This window comes from Passer montanus, unplaced genomic scaffold (assembly GCF_014805655.1).
Source record: "Passer montanus isolate IOZ18808 unplaced genomic scaffold, ASM1480565v1 scaffold41, whole genome shotgun sequence".
NCBI classification, from domain to species: domain Eukaryota; kingdom Metazoa; phylum Chordata; class Aves; order Passeriformes; family Passeridae; genus Passer; species Passer montanus.
Genome location: NW_024368930.1, coordinates 7,227,431 through 7,246,498, shown reverse-complemented (window position 1 = coordinate 7,246,498; position 19,068 = coordinate 7,227,431). Strand labels below are relative to the sequence as shown.

General features: G+C 57.6%; 1 protein-coding gene and 1 long non-coding RNA gene across 8 annotated transcripts; one reads left to right on the top strand and one right to left on the bottom strand.

Annotated features, from left to right (window-relative positions):
• The first annotated feature begins 108 nt into the window (after positions 1–108).
• BCL2L1 (BCL2 like 1) lies at positions 109–18,997 on the top strand. Of its 7 annotated transcripts, none has more exons than XM_039719311.1 (3): positions 109–131; positions 1,751–2,416; positions 17,258–18,997. In XM_039719311.1, the coding sequence occupies exons 2-3, from the start codon at positions 1,862–1,864 to the stop codon at positions 17,393–17,395; spliced, it is 693 nt and encodes a 230-aa protein (XP_039575245.1). In that variant the 5' UTR covers positions 109–131; positions 1,751–1,861; the 3' UTR covers positions 17,396–18,997. The 7 variants fall into 7 exon arrangements, with proteins under 7 accessions (XP_039575245.1, XP_039575244.1, XP_039575246.1 ...); XM_039719310.1 differs by lacking the exon at positions 109–131 and adding an exon at positions 578–807; XM_039719312.1 differs by lacking the exon at positions 109–131 and adding an exon at positions 693–807 and having other exon boundaries at positions 1,756–2,416.
• Positions 6,627–10,069, bottom strand: LOC120507072. Its single transcript, XR_005628668.1, has 2 exons — positions 7,894–10,069; positions 6,627–7,784 (listed from the first exon to the last, which is right to left on the bottom strand). It is a non-coding gene; the product is annotated as an uncharacterized LOC120507072 (long non-coding RNA).
• Positions 18,998–19,068: the final 71 nt, after the last annotated feature.

Here is a 19,068-nt window from a genome sequence, read left to right as displayed (position 1 = left end):
GAGCCTACCGGGGTCGGGCTGTGGTGCTGCGGCTGTGTCAGTGTCCGCTGCCCGGCTGCCACCGGCTGCTCCTCAGCAATTCAGCCCTTCTGACTGCTGGGCGGCCGAAGGAAGGCGGCTTCCTCCGCCTGGTAAGACCGGCTGGGTTTCTCGGTGCTGTGAGGAGAAAGTGCCCTTTGCGCAGCGCCGTTATCGACCCCAAGTGCTGCGTAACCTTCCCCGCAGCCCTGCAGAGGGACGGGTACCGGCTGTTAACGGCGGGGCAGGCCCCGGCTGCCACAGTCGCTTTCATGTTGCGGCACTACCCGCATAAACCTCCCCTCACAGCCCCGCCACGGCTCCCTGAGCACCGTGGAGACACAAAACACGCCACGTTAGCCCCGGACGGCTGTGAGGGGTTTGCGGCCGTGCCAGCGGCGGGGCCGTGCCCGCAGGGCGCGGTGACAGCGGAGGCCCGAGCTGACCCCGCCGCGGCCGGCAGGGGGCGCCGCAGCTCCGCCCTCCGCCCGGCACCTTCGCGCCTGCGCACCGACCCAGCCGGCACGGCGCGTGCGCACCGTGCCCCCGCGCACTCCAACCGACGCTCCTCGCCCAGCCTCGAGGCGCCGTGCGCATGCGCACCGCCCCCTTGCTGCCCCCTCCCACCCTGCCGCACCCCCCCGCCGCTCGGCGGGCGATGTGGAAGGAATCCCGGGACTGCTGAGCGGGCCGAGCCCCGGCGGGGCTCCCGGCGACCTCCGGCGCCGCTGCCGGCCGGGCCCGCGCGGCAGAACCGGGAAGGACGCGGACCCTCAGTCGGGCGCTGAGGTGAGGGGAGGGGTCGGGTAAACTTTGATTGACGCGCGGCTCAGCCAAAGGGAGAGGCCGCGGCCGGGCCCCGCCCCTCCTGGCCGCTGATTGGCTGGCGGCGCGGCCGCGCGGGCGCCGTGTGGGCCCTCGTGCGCGGCCCCGCCCCCCAGGTACGGCGACCGGCGGGGCCGTGCGGGGAGCGGGGGGGGCGATCGGTGGCGGCGGGGCGGCTCGGGGCTCCGGGGGAAGCGGCCCGGTGGCGCGGAGGGCAGTCCGGCGGCCAGGAGGACCGGCTGCCCCCTGCAGCGCTCCCGCCCGCCGCTGCCCGGCGTGTCACCGCTCCGGCCCCGGCGGCGGCGCGCCGCTAACCGTGACTGGAATCGCTGCCGTGAGGACGCAGGGCCGAGCGGCGGCTCCCGCGGTGAGGAGCGCTCGCCGGTTTCAGCGGATTAGCGGGGAGTGAGGGGCTTCGGTGCGGCGGGGGCTGCGGTTACCGTGCAGCCGGGCCCCCCGGGGCTGCCGCGATCCCTGGGCAGCGCTGCCCGCCCGCCGCAGCCAGCGGGTAACGCCGGCGGAGGGGGCGGGAGCGCCGGGCCCTTTAACGGGCGGGGCGAGGCGGGGGCGGTGCTGCCGCGTTCCGGGCCGACCCGAAGCTCCGGCAGAACAAGAACCGCCTCCGCCCCGGCCCGCAGCCGGCCTGCCAGGCGCCACCCGCACCCGGTGAGATCTGGGGTCTGCTCGGAGCGACCCCGCGGGTCCCCGCGGCTCGGGGCTGCTTCCCGGGGGAGGGGGGGTGTTGTGCTCGGTTTTCCGTGCAGCTTCAATCTGGTGGCCCTGAGCTTCGGCGTAGAGCTGCGGGGTGATCTCAGTATAACGATAAGCTATCGGTGGTAATGGCGCGGGTGCATCTAAGAGCTGTGGCATTAACCGTTTCGGTGCCTCTCTCCTCCTCTGTGCTAAGGTCAGATGCTTCCATCGGTCGCGAGGAAGAGGAGCAGAGTCGGGACCTGCTGAGTGCTGATCTGCTTGTGCTCCGGACCATGGACTCATTGAGGGCGTCCCAGGTGTGAAAATGTACAGCAGTAACCGGGAGTTAGTGATTGACTTTGTTTCCTACAAGCTCTCGCAGAAAGGCTACAGCTGGAGCCAGCTGGAGGAGGAGGATGAGAACAGGACTGACTTTGCCGGGGAGGAGGACGAGATGGACGGGGTCCTCAACGGGAGCCCCTCCTGGCACGCGGCCTCCAGCCACATAGTGAACGGAGCCACGGTGCACCAGAGCAGCCTGGAGGTGCACGAGATCCGTCGAGCGGCCGACGTGAGGCAGGCGCTGAGAGAGGCGGGGGATGAGTTTGAGCTGAGGTACCGGCGGGCGTTCAGCGACCTCACTTCCCAGCTCCACATCACTCCCAGCACGGCGTATCAGAGCTTTGAGCAGGTAGTGAACGAACTGTTCCGCGACGGAGTGAACTGGGGCCGCATCGTGGCTTTCTTCTCCTTCGGAGGAGCCCTGTGCGTGGAGAGCGTTGTTAAGGAGATGCGGGTATTGGTGAAACGCATCGTGTCCTGGATGACCACCTACTTGACCGACCACTTAGACCCCTGGATCCAGGAGAATGGCGGATGGGTAAGAACACCTCTCTGTGCTGGGGTGGCTGCCCGTGCCCTCCCTCGCTCCAGGCTGGCAGCGGGGCCGGTCGAACCGGAGCACAGCTCCCTGCAGTGTTTGTGCTAGCTTGTCCTGCCCCTTGCAGGGAGGATAAAGGGTGTGTGGTCTTGCCTTCTGTGATCTTAACACTGTCCCTCCCAAGAGGGCTGCCCACTGTGTTGACACAGTTTGTGCTCAGATATGTCTTTCTCCATCCTTGCTTTTTGTCCTCCCTGGATGTTATGTAAAAGACCTGTTTTTCTAAGAGCCTTTGGAAATCTAATGTCATCCAAGCTTGTTCTTCCAGCAGAGCTCTGGCTCTGGGGCTTGTTCCCGGTGTCATTAATAGCAGGGAGTGGAGCTTCCTCCTCTCCAAGGCAGTGTTGTGGTGGGCTGGCTGGTGGTTTGCCGAGGTAGCAGCTACTTCTTCATTCTGAAAGCAGCTTTTGCCTTGCTCATGGTGAAGTGAATCCCACAGCAGGTCCTGGAGGGTGGGTGGGCTTCTGGGACTGTCTGAGCTGATGTGGTGGGAGCCAGAGCTGAGGTGGAGGCAACCTCTGTGCTGGGGAGCTGCTAAGCCTGCAGCTGCTTTTCCCTTGGCAGGGAGCAGTGCTCCCAGCTGCCCCAGCAGCAAACCCTGGGAGCTCTCAGTGGTGAGGTATTAACATGAATAAGCATTTCTTCAGGAAGCATTCTTGAAATGCCGGGTCCGGCTGTGCGGTGCAGCCTGGGACTGCCGGCGGGAGGTATATGACCTACAGATGTCTGAGTTTTCATTTGGCTTCTGCATCTTAGTGATTCCCTGCTGGTGTAACCTTTACCGGTTCCCACTGGAAAGAGTTCATGCTGTCAGGCATTGGCATCTAAACAGCGGGGAATTGCCTCCTTGCTGGGAGCTGAGGCCTCTCAGCCCCCTTCAGCTCGCGGTCCATTGGCAGAGCCCAGCAATTTGGGAAGGGGACAGGAGCCTTTGAGCCCAACGCTGTGCTCTGCACCCTCCTTGCAGAGAAGAGGCTCTCCCCGGGTCCCCGTGCCTGGCCAGCACTGCTGGGGACCCTGGAGAAGAAGGGGAGCTGGTGCACCCAAGGGGAGGGAGCTGGTTCAGGAAGGGTGAAAGAATTCCAGGAATGTGACCGCCCTGGGGCACTGCCTGGGTGGGGCTCCTCAGGCAAGGAGAGGAGCTTGGTTTCGATTAATAGCCTGGGATCTGCTGGCCATTTCATCTGGCTCTGTGGCCCATTAGCTCTCTCATCCTGCAGATAACCCGGGCCAAATACAGAGTTCCTTCCCCCTCCCTATGCTTTTGGCTTTTAGAGCCACAGATTAGTTTTGGAATTAAGTGATCAAACTGAGGTTTCCAAGCTAGTGTGGCTGTTGCTGTTAGTGACGGATTGGGCTGTATCCTGGAGACCTAGGCGATAATGCAATCTGATTTTTTGTAAATGAACTCTCTGGGGGATTTAGATTAAATCACTGGTGGAAAATCACTGGTCCCTGCTTGTGGGGAATCAAACACCTCCTCCCTCTGTTCCCCACCCCCAACCATCACGATTCAGACTCTTCAATTTTTTTGTGTCTGTCTCTAAATTAATTGTTTGGAACAAATATTTGTTCAACAGATTGCGGAAGGGTCAGGACTCCTCTCTATCTGACCCGCCCACCAGCTCTCTCTTTGTAAAATGCCGTTTCCCACTCAGGGACCGCCTTGCTCTCTTGTTCTAACCTTGAACCGGGCTTTTAACTTCCCTGCCCAGGCTGTGCTGCTGCCTGGGCTGTGCTGGGAGCTGAATGGAAGCCAGGCAGGGTGGTGAAGGCCGGAGTGTGGGGAGTCCACACCACCAGCCACCAAAAAACCAGTGCTGGGCAGTGCTGCTGCCAGCCTGCTGCAAACCCTGAGTGCTCATTTGACATGTTGGCTGTAGCTTCCACTCAGCTTTCATCATGTTCCTTCCTGTAGGAAGCCATGCCACTCCACACCAAGGGACAGAGGCCATAAGAGCTGCTGAGTGCCTCACGTGTGGGATATGCCTGGGGATGCTTTGCTTTCCTTCGCTCTCGCCATTCCAGCTGCGGGGAGAAAGCCTCTGGCCTTCTGCCAGCTCTCCCTGCAAGAGGAGTGCCACCCTGCCCTGGCTGTGATGGAGCCATCCCTCTCCTGTTTGCACAGGGAGTCTGTTTGGTGCGTTGGAGCTGTTAGAGCCTGTCCCATTTCAAACAAAGCACTCCCGAGGTGCAGCAGGCAGGTCCTGGTGAGAGAGATGCAAGTTCTGGCAGGCCTGCTTGGCAGGGCCCAGGTGGTTTGTGTTTTGGAGCACTGCAGCACTTCTCTTCCTGGAAAGCCCCTCTAAAAGAGGGAAGGAGCATGGCTCCATAACAAGAGCTGCACAGCCCAGTTGTGTTGGAAGCTCTGTTTCATTCCCCACCAGTGGAACAAAGGCAGCAGAGGAGGGCCTGGGGTGCAGGTGCCATTGGAGGCTGCTGTGTGCTGGGCTGTAGCAGTTCTCTTGAGAAATCAAGTTTTGAGGCAAGGGGAAATAGTAAATCTTGCTCCATAACATTAACATAGAAGTGTTTTGTCACATTTACTGGCTCTGCCTTGGTTTGCCCTCTGCTCTGCAATCTGGCACTGGGAAAACAAGCAAACAAGAGCAACCCAAGGGGAACATTTAATAACCAGCCAGAAGAGAGCTGCTGCCTTGGCAAGCTGTCACATCCAAAAAGGAGGCTTTCCTGGGCCAGTTGCTTTGACCAGGACCAGGTCCCACTAGCTGTGAAGGTGAAATGGTGGTGCCAGCAGGGATTGGGAGTTGTGGAGGGAGAAATCTGGTGAGTGGGAAGGAAGGAGGGGGAAGCACAGGGTGAACAGGAGAGAGCCTGGCAGGCAGAGATGTACTGACCGTGCCTAATCTGTTTGAGAAAGGAAAGTGAGCAGTAGTTCCTGCCTGGCTGTGACCCTCCAGTGCATGACAGCTTTTCCTTCAAGGCTAAATCCACATTCAGAGTGGGATTTAAGGAGGGTTTTCTGGATGAGCTGGGGTTAGATCTGTGGATATAGAGTCAGGAGGTTTGTGGGGCATATGGTCAGGACCCACATGAAGGGGCTGCATCAGGCTAGAACTGAAAGCAAATAGCATCTTTAGCACCAATCAGTGATATGTGAATCCCAACAAACTGTGCTAGGCTGATGGAGAATGAGCTACTTCCTGTGATGGCTCAGAGCTTCCTGGGTTCTCAGTTGACCCTGGTCACACAGGACTTGGTGTGCTAGGACATGTGTTGTCACCCTGCAGAGGACTAAAAGCTTGTGATTCTCTTTGGGGAAAACCCTTTGAACATGTCAATATAGCAAGCTCATTTTTATCTTTTAAATTTTTTTTTCTGAATGATAGGAAATGACTCAGCCTGTGTCATATGACAGCACACAGCTGGGATTTCATCCTGTGCTCTGGCTCCAGGCTCCTCAATGGTTTCAGGTTGAGAGTTAGACTTTGATTCTCGGCTCTTTGAAAATGCTTTTTGGCCTTGTGTCCCAGGTATGCTGCACAAGCTGTCCCTGCCACTACCACAGTTCCTGGGAGTGTGTGGTTTGCCAGAGTTGTGCCCTTCTGAGTGTTACAGGCTGGGTTTTGGGGATACCCTGGCGCTTCTAATCCTGTTTGAGATAACAGCCATTCGTTCCACGTGGTGGTCAACGTGCAGCAGAACTGACTCACTGGAAATGACTGAGCATAGCCAAGACTGTGCTTTGCTGTCTTGAAGATGAATCCTATGGCTTCATCTTAGTCTGAGAGAATTGGGTTTGTTCAGCCTGGAGAAGAGAGGGATTCCTGCTAGTGCTTAAAGAGGCTCCAGCAGAGGTGGAGGGGGACTTTGGACAAGGGCATGGAGTGGTAGGACAAGGGGGAATTCCTCCCCACTGACAGAGGGCAGAGTTAGATTGGCTGTTAGGAAGGTTCTCTGCCCTGTGAGGTTTATGAGACACTGGCACAGGTTGCCCAACGAAGCTGTGGCTGTCCCATCCCTGGAAGTGTTCACAGTAAGGTTGGATGGGGCTTTGAGCAGCCTGGTCTGGGTGCTCAGCTGTGCTGTTGCTTTGCACTTTGTCCTCAGTAATTATTTTACAGCCTTGATCCCTTGCAGCTGAGACGATGACCCCATTGTCATCACCTGCATGGGGTGAAAAAAATCCTGTCCTCCTGCCAGTGGGGTTCCCCATGTCCCTTCACAGTCCTGGGTATTCCTCCCTGGCTGTGGGAGGTGCCAGCCGTGCCCTGACTCAGGCTGTCCTGCCTGGAGCAACCAGCCCAGGTAGCTGTATCCTCACTGACAGCTGGAGATCTGGGCTCAGCGTGCAGATCCCTGGCAGCTCCTCAGCCAGCCTTCGACCTGGGAGGCTTTTCTGCAGCGCTCTCCAGGAAATGCCATTGGAATGACTTCCACTGCAGCTTCCTGCCCGGCCCACAGCAGCATTCCTGCCGCTAGACCAAGAGCAGTGCAGAGGCTGATTTCAGAGCTTTGCTCTTTACCCCCTTTACTGGTTCTCCTTCTTTGGGGCCCTGCCTGTTTTCCTTGCTGCCTCTCGGTGTGTGGTGCAGTTTGATTACGTTCCTTAGATCTGTGATTACAGCAGGCGCCTGGAAAGCCAAACTCCTGCCTGTGGCTCAGAGCAGCCCACTTAACCCCGGGGTCTTTGAGCGAGAGGGATAGCATTTCCTTCACTCCCAGGGGAGCCACTGGCAACTCTGATTCGTAAAGCACTCCGAGGCTCTTTAATCCGAAGAGCTGAGTGTCATTTAAAAAAAGACCTGTGAAATAATTAACAAACTGTTTCTTGCTGCTCTGTGTTCACAGCTGCTCTCAGTAATGTCATTCCGCCTGCTCATCCTGCTCCTCTCTGACGCTGGAACCGTGTCCCTGGAGCGCTGCCCGGGGTCTCTCTCTGCTTCAGCAGCAGTGGGGTGTCCCAGCACAGCAGAAAGGGTGGGTGGGAGCTCTCTTTTCCCCAGTGGAAGCTGCAGCTTTCTGTGTGTGCCTGATTCCGTGGAGCTCTGGTATGGTTTGTGTACGTGGTTCCCCCCAGGAGCAGCAACACGCCTGCAGCACACACTGGGTGCAGCTGAATGGTGTTGTGGTGCTCTGAGACCTTGGCTGAAGCTGAGAAGGTTTGGTTTCCTCTGGTTTTTACCAAGCAGCTGATGGCTGTAAGCAGAGTCCCATCTTGACGTTACAAGGAGTGTTTCTCTAGCAGCTCTTTCCCCACTAGCTGTAAAGCCAGAGTATTCCCGGGAGGAGCTGGGGGAAGGGAAGGGATGGATATCAGTTGTAGAAGTGTTGCAGACCTGCTGAACTGAGAGGCGAGGGATTAATGGTGGCTTCTGCTGTGGGAGCAGAAGGGGGCTGGGGGCAGCTGCTGTGTCCCCTCTGGGGACCCCAGGGCAGCCGGGATGTTGACCTACCTGCTGATTCAGAGAGAAGGTATTCACTGAGGGTGGCTCTGCCTTGCGGTGGCAGGAGAGCAGCCACTGTCCTCCACCCTCTGCTCTCCCGCTCCACCCTCCCACAAGGGAGGGATGTTGCCCTTAAACACTATTGTTCTGAGCCACTAAAGATTAACGCAGAGAGTGGAGACATGAAAGGGAAGCAGAGTCCCTCAGTGCCAGGGCATTCCTGGCTTTATTGCCCTGACCTTGGGCAGGGAGGCTTCCTCCTCCCTGCTCCTCACCTGGAAGGATGTGCGGGAGGGCTTCTTGGTGCCAGATCTCTCTGAAGTCCAGCTCCTAATCATTCCTGAGATGCCAAGGGCTCAAGTTAGGGAACATGCATTCCAGAGGCGTGGGAGAGCTTCTCCCACAGTGCACCCATGGAGGGGGGCAGTGGGGCAGGCGCAGGGCACGGGCTGGCACCCATGGTGGTCAGGTGGGGAGAAGGGTTTCTGTGCCACAGCAGAACGAGGGTGCCGAGGGCTGCTGGGAGGCAGAGCCGTTAGCAGATGGCTCCAGCTGGGCTCACCGGAGAGCAGGTGTGGGTTTCGGGAGCAGCCTTTTAAGAGAGATGTCAGTTTTGAACCCAGGAGGCTCAAGGGGCTGAGCCGTGGCTGCCACAACTCACATGCTGGGGAGCTGTGACCTAGTTGTGCTGTAGAAATGCTCGGTTTATTTTTTATTTTTAGGTATTTTGCTTATTTTATCCTCATCTTTAATTTAGTTAGCAAAAAAAAAAAAGAATTGGAGGGCTGAGCAGTGCTGGGAAGGACTGCCTGCAGGCGGGAACGCCCGCTGCAGCTCGGTGCAGGCAGCATCTCTCCAGCCGCCCGTGTCTTCTCTCGGACACGTGCTCACGTGTACCAGCCCAGTGCTGTCTCCCAGGATCTCTTTAATGGGAAACCCAGTGCACTCAGCGCTGCTGCCTGCCTCAGGGAGGGAGGGAGGGAGGAGCGGGATTTGAGCGTTAACCAGAGAGGCTCCCGTGGCCACAGGGACTGTTTGAGTGTTGTGCTGTAACTGGTCTGCCTTTCCTCCGCTGCTGGGAGCAGGAAGCTGGGGGAGCTTGGTGTTTCAGGGGGCTTTGGGCTGGTTACTTTTTCGACTGCTGCTTGGCTCTGCACTGGCACAGCAGGCCCAGGGAAGGGTAATGGGCTGTATCTGCAAAGAGGGAAGTTTCAGGGGGTTGTGTGATTCCCTCGGGGAGAGCTGTTTGAATTTATTGCATTATCCTCCTTCCTGCTCAAGCTTGTGTTTCAGCTGTGTCTGCAGACGTAGCTGCTGATTTAAGTAGATCCAATTAGTAGCTGGCTGCTGGCATCAGTATCCTGCTTGGGGAGATGAGCCCTGGAGATGAGGAGCCTCCAGTGGGAGCAGGGCTGGGCTCAGCCTTTCAGCCCCCCATTCCTGATCCAGGATGGACCCAGTCCCCCAGCTCACAGCCCTGCACCTGAGCTCAGAGGGAAACCGAGGCAGGTGTCCTGCTCCGTGCTCTGCCTGGCCAAGAACAAAGAGCAGGCAGGTTCTGCCTGCCTGTACCACTGCCAGACAGGTGCTCTTAAGAGTGAAATCAAATACTCCAAAACGTGACAAGCTGGCAGCAGGCAGGGCTTGGAGCAGGAGCTGGAGCTGTTCACCCAGGGACTGTGCAAGGGGCCTATGGGCAGAGCCATGCAGTGACCTGGCTCCTGGGGTAGGATTCCAAAGGGAGCTGCTGGAGCTGGCTGCCTCCTGAAGGAGCATGGAAGGGTTTTCATCTCTGCTGGAGGATGAAAGGTTCTTTGTGAAGCTCAGAGAAGAGGTCTAGGCTATCATGGAGCTGGTTTGGTTTGAATGCAGCTGGTGCCATGATCAGGTGGAGCAGGACAGCTGGCTGCATTGCTTCTCTGACCAGTTCCAGTTCCATATGCCCATCTCTCTGGTTTGTGCCACCATGGAACTGTGGAAGATTGGGGACACTGCCTGTGTTGTGCAGGGAGCACGTCTGGTGGCAGTATGTGGCATTGCTCTCTGTGTGTGACTTGTGGTGAGCTGGCTCAGGGTTTGGGCTGGGATGTGGGTGCTGGGTGTGTGTGTGGCCCTGGGTAGTGCCTGGGTGACATATGACTTCTACATGGAGAAAATGAGGTGTTGCTACCTGTAAATCATGGAGTGTTGCGTGTTGTAAGTGCCTTCATTCTGTACTTGTATGGCTCACCAGTGTATTAAACTTGCTGGAGAGCTAATGTCTTTTAATAGAGCAACTGACCTCATTTAGAAGCTTCCAGTGCACCAGCCAGTGATTATTTCATGCAACAACATGCATGGAGGAGCCCAGGGCAGAGCACAAAGTCTCCTTCTCATGCTGCACTGCTCTCTCTCATGTTTGCTGCATCAGCTGCCTACTGTGCTTCCTGCCCTCAAGTCAGCAAGGATTTTGCTAAAAGGGACTTCGTGGCTTGAATAATTTGAGATTTCATGGAACTAACAGGAAGTGAAAACAGAATGAGCACATCTTCCTCCTCTTCCTGCACCTCCACCCTTTCCCCTTTTTCATTCAAGTGGCATGTAAGAATTACAGCAGCCTCGTGAGGTGCCGGGGCTGAAGTGGGAAGTGGTGAAGCTTGGCTGTCTCTCCTCCAGGATGCTGGTGGGTGAGTGGCTGAGGCAGGAGAACCTGGCAGCTCTTCTCCAGGATCTGTTCTGGGAACCATCCCTGCACCCAGCCTGGCTCCCTTGAGCCCTGCTAACGCCAGCATTCCCTGTGGGGCGGGTTTGGTGAGGCTCACGGTGCGGGTGAGGACCAGAAAGAGCTGTCAGCATTGCCCACTCTCCCCTGGCAGGAGGGAACGTGGCTCGGCAGCCGGGCACACGTGAGCATGGCACATCTCCCCGGCACAGGTTTCCCCACGGTTACACAAGGGCACGATTGCACAGGAGCTCTGACGTCCAGGAAGAGCAATGACAAGGTGAAAATTGAGCTCTGTTCCCCGGGTGCCAGTGGCCCTGCTGAGGTGCTGTCCGGCACAGCGAGCTGGCCACGGCCCTCTGCTCCCCCCAGATAACCGGGACATGAAAGCAGGAGCCTTCCCTGCCCCCCGAGCGAGCCCCTCGCACAAAGGCTGCTCTGCTCGGGGCTCAGACACCATCTGTCCGGTGGGGAGAAGCATCACAGAGACCGTCTTTCCTCGGACTATTCCACTTAATGCCCTTTGGAAAACAATCCCATTCCCAGCAGGTGCTAATCTCTTGAGTGGATCCGGCTCAGCCAATGTGTTCTTCGCTGTGCCTTTGTACCAGAGCCGTGTGTCTCCTGCCATCCTCGCAGGCCCTGCCGAGCAGCCCGCTGCTGGCCAGGGCTGTGGCACCTTCGGGAGCCCTCAGCCTGGTTAGCTCTGGGAGGAACACTGATGAAAGATGGATGCAAATGGATTAGTCATTCACATCGTCTCCGGCTTTAATACACATGAATGTTTCAGCAGATTTCTGGAACGGAGAGCGCAATTCCCTGCTCTCCATCTCGTGCTGTGCACAGCAGTCTCCCGGGGCAGGGACGGGGGTTACAGCTGTCACCGTAGCCTCTTTCATGTATTTGGAAAACGCTGAAATTGTGCTGAATGGTGTGGGGTTATTGCAGGTTCCCTGGAGCCGGTGATGAAACCAGTTTGACAGAAGGCTGCCGCGGCAAGGATTAGGGCTGGAATGTGCTAGTGAGGGTTTGTTTCTGGTTAGAAAAGAGCTGGCTCTGGCCTGGGCTAGGCTGGAGCCCTGCAGGTCTGTTGGGCTTTGGCCCAAGGGGCAGCTTCCCTGCTGGACCCCCAAGCTACAGTCCCACAGCAAAGCCCGAGTGAGAAGAGAAAGAAGAGGGGGTGTTCTTATTTAATTGACTCTTTTGAATTTATGGCTGCCTCCTTCCCAGTTGCAGGTTTCAATGAATGCCCTGGGATTTGGGGAGGGCCAGCACCCCAGGGTCCACAACACCCCGGCACCAGCTCCAAGGGCAGGAAAGGCAGGAGGGGCAGTGGGTGGGTGGCATTCCCTGCCATTGTCATGGAGATCAGCAGCTGCTTCCCTGGAGGTCACCATTTGCATAACAGTTAGAGCTGAGTCTCTGGAGTATTTGCACCTGCAGCTGCTGTCCCCAGAGCCCCTTCCTCTCTCTGTGTCCCAGAGCCCCTTCCATACCCCAGTCTGAGCCTGCCTGGGGTTGCTGGTGGGGACCAGTGGGGTGAAGCTGCAGATCTTCTTGTACCCATGGAAGGGGGATTGGAATTAAATGATTTTTAAAGTCCCCTCCAACCATTCTAGGATCTGCTTCTTTGGGGAAGGTCAGACCTGCCTTGGATGGCAGGTTCCCTTGCCATGCTCCTGAGTCAGGTGCTCACCTTGACCTCCACTGCCCAGCACTGCAGGCAGTCCTGCAACCTCTGCAGTCACACTGTGTCCCTGCTGCCCTCCTTTCAGGGCTGGGAGTGGGGGGCCACATGTGGATACAGCATCAGGGGGAGCAGGGCAGAGGGAGAACCTCTAGGATGTCTCTTCCATTCATATCACAAAGGGACCCACAGAGCCGTGTTTACAGGATCCCTGTGGCAGCCTTTGGGAATACTTATGTTTTCTTTTATTCTTAAAGCTCTCAGCTGCCTTTTCTCCCCTGTGCTTCACCTCCAGGTTCGCATATGCCAGCCCCATGTGGTGAGCTGGCAGCCCAAAGGGGCTCTGGGAGCAGGTTGCTGTCGATGCAGGGCTTTGTTGTGGTCTGTGCTGAGCTGCTGCCTTTCTTTTCCCCTCCTTGTCTTGCTGCTCAGCACAAAACTGTTCCCAGCATCTCATTAACAAATGTCTGGTCATCCAGATGACTCTGCCCCCGGCCGGTGGCTGCTGTTAGACCTCTGAGCAGGAACACAGCTGCACTTACGGTGAAGGTAAAACAGAAACAGCCTTGTTTTCAAGGGAAACATTGCCTCGTGATGAGAATGCCTGGGTTGGGAGTCAGATGCTGTGGCTCATGCTGCTGGCTCGCTCACAGCTCTGGGAAAGGCACTTAACCTCCCCATGGCTCTGCTGATCCATCTGGGAACAATGCTGCCTTATCCCAGGGAGGTTCTGGGGAACCAGATCATTTCTGCTAAATCACATCAGGGTCCTGGGGTTTTGGAAAGGCTGTTGTGCATGCTGAGGTGGGTGCTGGGGGTCTCTGTCTCCCTGGGCTGGCTGGGTATCAGAGCCATGGGGAAGCTCCAGAGCTCCTGCTGGAGTCCAGGTCTCTGTGTCAAAGTTTCACCTGGATACTCCCAGTAGAGCCTGGCTCTTCTCTGCTGGTTTTCAGAGCTTTGTCCTGGTATCTCAGTGACCTCCACCCCCTTGTGCAGGGCAAGCTTTGAGCCCCAAACTGCCAGAGCCCTCCCCTCTCTGCTCTCCTGCCTCACCAGAGGCCAGATGGGAGTTTATTGCCCACATCTGCTTCCTTCACCTGCCCTCATGGCTCAGTGTCACCGAATCCTCTTTCCCCAAGTGCTGGGGCTTATCTTGAAAGAGGAACCTGCTCTGCTCTGCTCACCCTGAATGGGATCCAGCAACTGTTCTCCCTCCCGCGCGGGCAGCACTGGTGAATGAAACCAACCAAACAAATGAGAGCCTCACATTTTAGGTGTTCCCCTTTCCAGGCTAGGATGTGAGTAGTGTCTCAGCCAGAAGTCGTGCTTCTTATTCTGCTCTCCCACCTGAGACAGAGCACTTCAGGTCAGACCTGCTCCTCTTGCCTTTGTGCACAGGGTTGTGTGTGTGTGCACTGGGCAGTGTTTAAATGGCTGCTGCATCCCCCACAGTGCTGGGTTGCAGTTTGGGGCTCTGTGAGTGTCCAGAGAACTTTTGGCCCTGCAGAACCTCCCTGCCCCAGCTCTGTGGGGTGGTGGAGCCTGACTCTCCAGGGTCTCTACCTCCTGCAGCAGGAGGGAAGCTTGCCCTGCCCCAGCTCCTCCAGAAAGTGATGTTTTAGGCTCCAACAAGAAAATGTGGATTCCTTCCCCAGCTCTGGAGGGGAGAGGCAGGGGATTGCCCCTTGCATAGGAATAAGATCTCAGCTTCCTCATTGCCTGCTCTGGAGCATCCTCCTCTCAGATGTGGGGTGGGGAAGGGGATGTGACGGGCTTCTGATGGAACAGTGTGTCCTCTCTGGAAGAGGCCCACGGATTGAGACATTGAAACACTGACGTGCTGTTGCTACCACAGTCCTTGTGATCAGCTCAGGAATTCCAAATATTTCCTCTCAGATAAAGGTGACTGGGGGAGGCCAGAAATATCTGGACGTGTCTGGGCAAGTCTGAGATCCAAACACCGGGCCAGAGAGGTCAGGATCAGTCCTGGGAGTGCTGGGCTTCAGGTGCAGAGCGGCCGAGGCCCGGGATGGTGTGGGAACAGAGCAAGCTGCCTTTCCCTAACCTTCAACCCACCCCCAGCATGGGCAGGGAGGACATTTCTGCCTGTTTTCCCACTCCCTCTGGTCTGGGAGCTGGTTCCCAGGGGACACATCTGGGATCAAAGTTGTGCAGAGGCTGAGCTATCACAGCTCCTAGGGTGGTTTCCCCAGGGAAGGGCAAGGCACTCCAGCAGCTGCTGCTCCCTTCCCGAGGGAAGGAGAGGGGCTCACGTCCTCTCCCTGCCTGTGCTGGGCTCTGGCTGTGCTCCTCTCTGCCTGTAGCACCCGATAGCTCTGCGTTCACTGTGTGCCATTTATCTCTCCTTCAGCAAACACTTCCTTTTCTTGGAAGCAAGGGCTTCTTGGAACTGCCTTTCCCCAAAGGCAGCACATGCCATGGAAAAAGCAGCATGGAGAACCGGCTGCCAGCCCTCCTTGGCTCCCTGCCCTGCCGGGGGGGCCTCTCCTGCTGCCTGCCCCACGGAGAGGCTGGGTGGATGTGTGGCCCTGTCCCCACTGCAGCACAGTGGGGACGTCCCTTCCGTGGGTCAGGAGGAGCCTCTGGAGATGTGTGGGACTCTCAGTGGGGCAGGTCCTGCTGAGGCCCTGAGGAAAGCAGATCTTCTGGGGAATACATCGCAAGGATGGAGCTGCCTTCCTCCAGCAGAGCGTGCTGCAGCCTCGGGTGCTGTGAGCAAGTGGCTGGGATGTGTGTCCAAGGGAAGGACCATCCCTGGAGCGAGGGCCCTGGCACTGGGAGATCAAAACACATGCTGAGTTGGAAGGGACCCACGAGAATCATCAAGTCCAACTCCTGGCCCTGCACAGGACAGCCCAGCAAGCCCAGCATGTGCCTGAGAGTGTGGTCCAAACACTCCTTGAACTCTGCTTCAGGCTTAGTGCCCTGACCATTGCCCTGGGGAGCTGGTTCCAATGCCCAACTGTCCTCCTGGTGAAGAACCTTTTTTTAACATCCAACCTAAATCTCCCCAGACACAAATGTTGTAGGGGTGGTGTTTTTTGAACAGGTGCCTTCTACCTCAGTTCCCTGTGCCCTCCATCCCTGCCAGCTTGCTCTCAGTTTGCTACCACTGCCATGCCCTGTCACAGCTCCATACTCATCACCACCTATCAGCAGAGGGATTTCCTGTGCCAGAATTTAAAATATCTCCTTCTTGGGTTTGGGCTCTGCTCTTGTGCCTCTCCTGCAGCACATCACTTGCTGTTCCCTGGGTGAGTGGACTGGCAGCAGGCAACAGCCCTCACCTTTCTCCCTGGACAGCATCTGCCTGTGAGCTCCCTGCTGCCCATTCCCACAGGGCCAGGGCACAGTACACCGCCTCCACAGATCCCATGACAGCTGGCAGGCATGGTGGGAAGTGAGCTGCATTCTGCCACTCTGTGTAGGTGGTAGGAGTCATGGGGATGACTGTCATATCCCTGAAGAGGACTCCTAACTGAGGTGGCAGCAGTGACATGCTCCAGGGTGAGTTAGCAAAGTCCCTGTGTCCCAACACTCTGCATTTGGGTCTGTGAGTACCTCCTCATGGTCATGGGGTGTGGAAGGCAGCTGGGGGAGGTGTTTGGTGGGAGGTGGAGAAGGGCTTTGGTGGCAGAGGCGGGTCCTGAGGTGCACAGCTTATCAAGGACCTGGTCCCCTGTGGTGGGGAGCCCTGTGGCCATGGAGAGGGACACAAGCCCAGCTCCCTGGGAGTAATTGGCAGTTCTGCTGCACACCCTGCTTTGAAAAACTGTGTCTGAGCTTGGTCATAGGTACGTGGCAAGGAGAGGAGATGCCCCACAAGCTGTGACCATCCTGGGGCTGTTTGGCGTGAGTTGGGAGACTCAGCACCGTGTTCCATGGAAGAGAGGCACCTGGATGGCAGCCATGAGCTGGCACCAAAGCCCCGCAGTCCCGCTGTGGGCAGCGTGGGAGGCAGAGTGCTGGCAGAGCAAGCAGGCAGGAATGCTCCCCCTGCCTGTGCAGAGGCCAGCGAGGCGTGACAGCGTCAGCCGGGCTTATCTCTGCTTTCCCAGAGCAGCTGGTTACTGGAACTGCCTTCACTTACCAGGAAACAGGGCATCTGCTGGGAAGATGGGCTCAAGGTGCGACAGCATCGAGCCCCTGCTGACGCTGAGCTGCTGGCCATCCCTGAGCCTGCAGCTCACAGCTTCCTCTCCGTGCAGCTCTGAGCCTCCTGCTCAGCCCTGATAAACCTGAGACATCCTGGGCCACGTGTTTCCCTGCTGCCTGCCCAGGGAGCCCTCCTGCCCCGCCGTGTGTGGCTCAGGGACCCCAAGAGCTCTCTTTACCACGGGCTGAGGTCTTCCCAGCTCCTGCTGCTGCTGGAGGCAGCCGGCTTGGACAAGCCAGGCCGGAGTGACTGCATTCCTGGCCAAGCCTCGTGCTTGGCCTGCTCTCCTGAAGCCGTGGGAAGGCAGTAGCTTGGCGACCCAATGTCTGCCTTCGCCGCAGGGATTCGTGAAATCCAGCTCGTGTTGTGGAGTAACCTGCGAGGGCCAGGATGTGGGAGTGGGAGGTGGGAGGCTCCACTGTGGACACAAAATCACTGGGGGGATGCACAGTGTGGGCTCCTGCATCCATGGGCACCAGCCCTGCTGCTGCTTCCACAGGCCTTGGCCAGGGAATGGAGCCCAGCGGGTTCCCACTGCCATGATTTCTATCACACTTGGATGCTAATTTTAGAGAGCCAAGAGCACGTGATGCATCCCCTGCCCTGCCCGCGTGGTGTTCTCCTCACAAATCCTTTCTGGCATCCTCTTCTCTCATGACTGTGCTTCTCCCCTTGCCCTGTGTGCATGATTCAGAGCAAGGAAGCACAAGGCATCTGTCATCTGCCCTGTCCCCACCACGGTTTTCCTGCCAGCCCTTCCCTCTGCTCCCCTCACAGCCCTGTGCTCACCACCCTCCTCTTCCCACAGGAGCGCTTTGTGGACCTGTATGGGAACGATGCTGCTGCCGAGGTGAGAAAAGGCCAGGAGACCTTCAACAAATGGCTCCTGACCGGGGCGACGGTGGCCGGAGTGCTTCTGCTGGGATCCCTGCTGAGCCGCAAGTGAGCCGCGAGCGCCGTGCCAGGACGGCTGCGCCTTCACCGCCACATCCACTACACTCCGCTCCCGAGCACCGGCACCGGCCCGGGGCAGCCCCTCCATCCCGCCCAGCGCCCGCTCCACGGAGCTCTCCCCCTCGTGCCGCCAGCTCCTTTTATTGTAGCCTGTCTTATTTACTGTTCCGTTGTGTTTTAAAGGCGCTGAGGCCAATGCAGCACTTCAGCCACCAGCTCCCAGCACTGGGGAGATCCAGGCAGCTGGGGGTGGGGGGGCGCACAGGCTAGAAGGTGTCCCAGCCCTGCAGGGTTCTCCAGATAATTTGGAAGAGAATAAACAGACTTATTTTTGCATGTGTGAGTGCGTGCGTGTGTGTAGATGTGTCACTAATATAAAGTTCCCCAGCCAGAGCAAGGGTCAGGCTCCGTGCCCCCGTCTCTGGCACGCTCAAGCACCAGGAAAAGTCAGGCTGCCCAGCAGGATGGAGCTTCCCTGCAGCATCCCTATCCTGTCCTTGCTTCTCCTTGCTCATCCCTGTGGCAGGGGGAGCAGGAGGAGGAGGCAGAGGCCAGAGGTGAGGGGCTCTGCCCTTGGTCAGAATTCCTTTCTCCCCCCATACTCAGTTGCTGGGAGCTCGGCCTGTCCCAGATGAGGACAGTGTGCCAGGCCCAGGGCTGTGCATGGTTTGAGGGGTTCTTTGTCCTCTTCCTCCTCCTCACTCTAAATGTAGATGGCTGTGGGACAGTGCTCATCCCTTCCCAGCCTGTTCCTCTGGGCTGGCAAAGGAAGGAGGCAGGAGAGGGGGAAAGTGCTAGTCCCTGGCACAAAGGGCTTCGCAGAGAGCTGGGGCTGTGGTGTCCAGGAATCCAGAGCTGGGGATTGGAAGGGTCAGGGGAAGCACCTTCACAGGGGTGGCAAAGCCCAGGGAGCAGCTGATTCATGAGACGAGCAGGGAAGCAAGCCCAGGGGAGATGGAAGTGAGGGCTGGCACTGGCTGAGAGCCATCTCCACCTCTGGGGAGCCTCTTTGGGGACAGTAGGAGCTGTTGGCCTCTCCACTGCTGTTCCCCATGTTCCCAGTCCCGTAGTGCAGGCAGATCCCTGTGCCCGTGCATGGCTGTGATGGCTGCATGCAGTGACTGAGGTGTCTGCCTTCCCTCCCCCTCATTCCCACGCTGCTCCTTGTGCTGCTGGAGCAGGGAACCTCCGGCCTTTGAGCTGAAATTAGCTTCCAGAATAAACGCCCTCGTCCTTCGGAGCCCCCAGCGGGCAGACACAGCTGGCTCAGCTTGTCCGTGTACATACTGCCCGCGCTCTGCTGTACATATACGAGTAGTTTTTAATTCATTTGTGAATACTATTAATGCTATTTTTGTTATCTTGTCTGTCCGTATTTATGTGTGGGACCGTGCTCCCTGCAGAGGCCAAGCTGGGATGGAGGTGAGGGGAGAAGTGGAGGTTCCAGGGGAGCTCACTTGGCCACTGAGCACGGACTCGTGCTCCTCGTGCCGGAGCCTCAGAGCCCGCACGGGGAGCACGAGGATTAGCATTAGCCCATTGAACGCTTCGGTTTGCAGGTGGAGGTGAATCCACAAATAAATTTGTCATTCGAGCTGCTGCTGGTGCTGTGGTCTTTGCAATCGTTGGGAATTTGGGAGACTTTGGACCCATACGAGTTGGGTT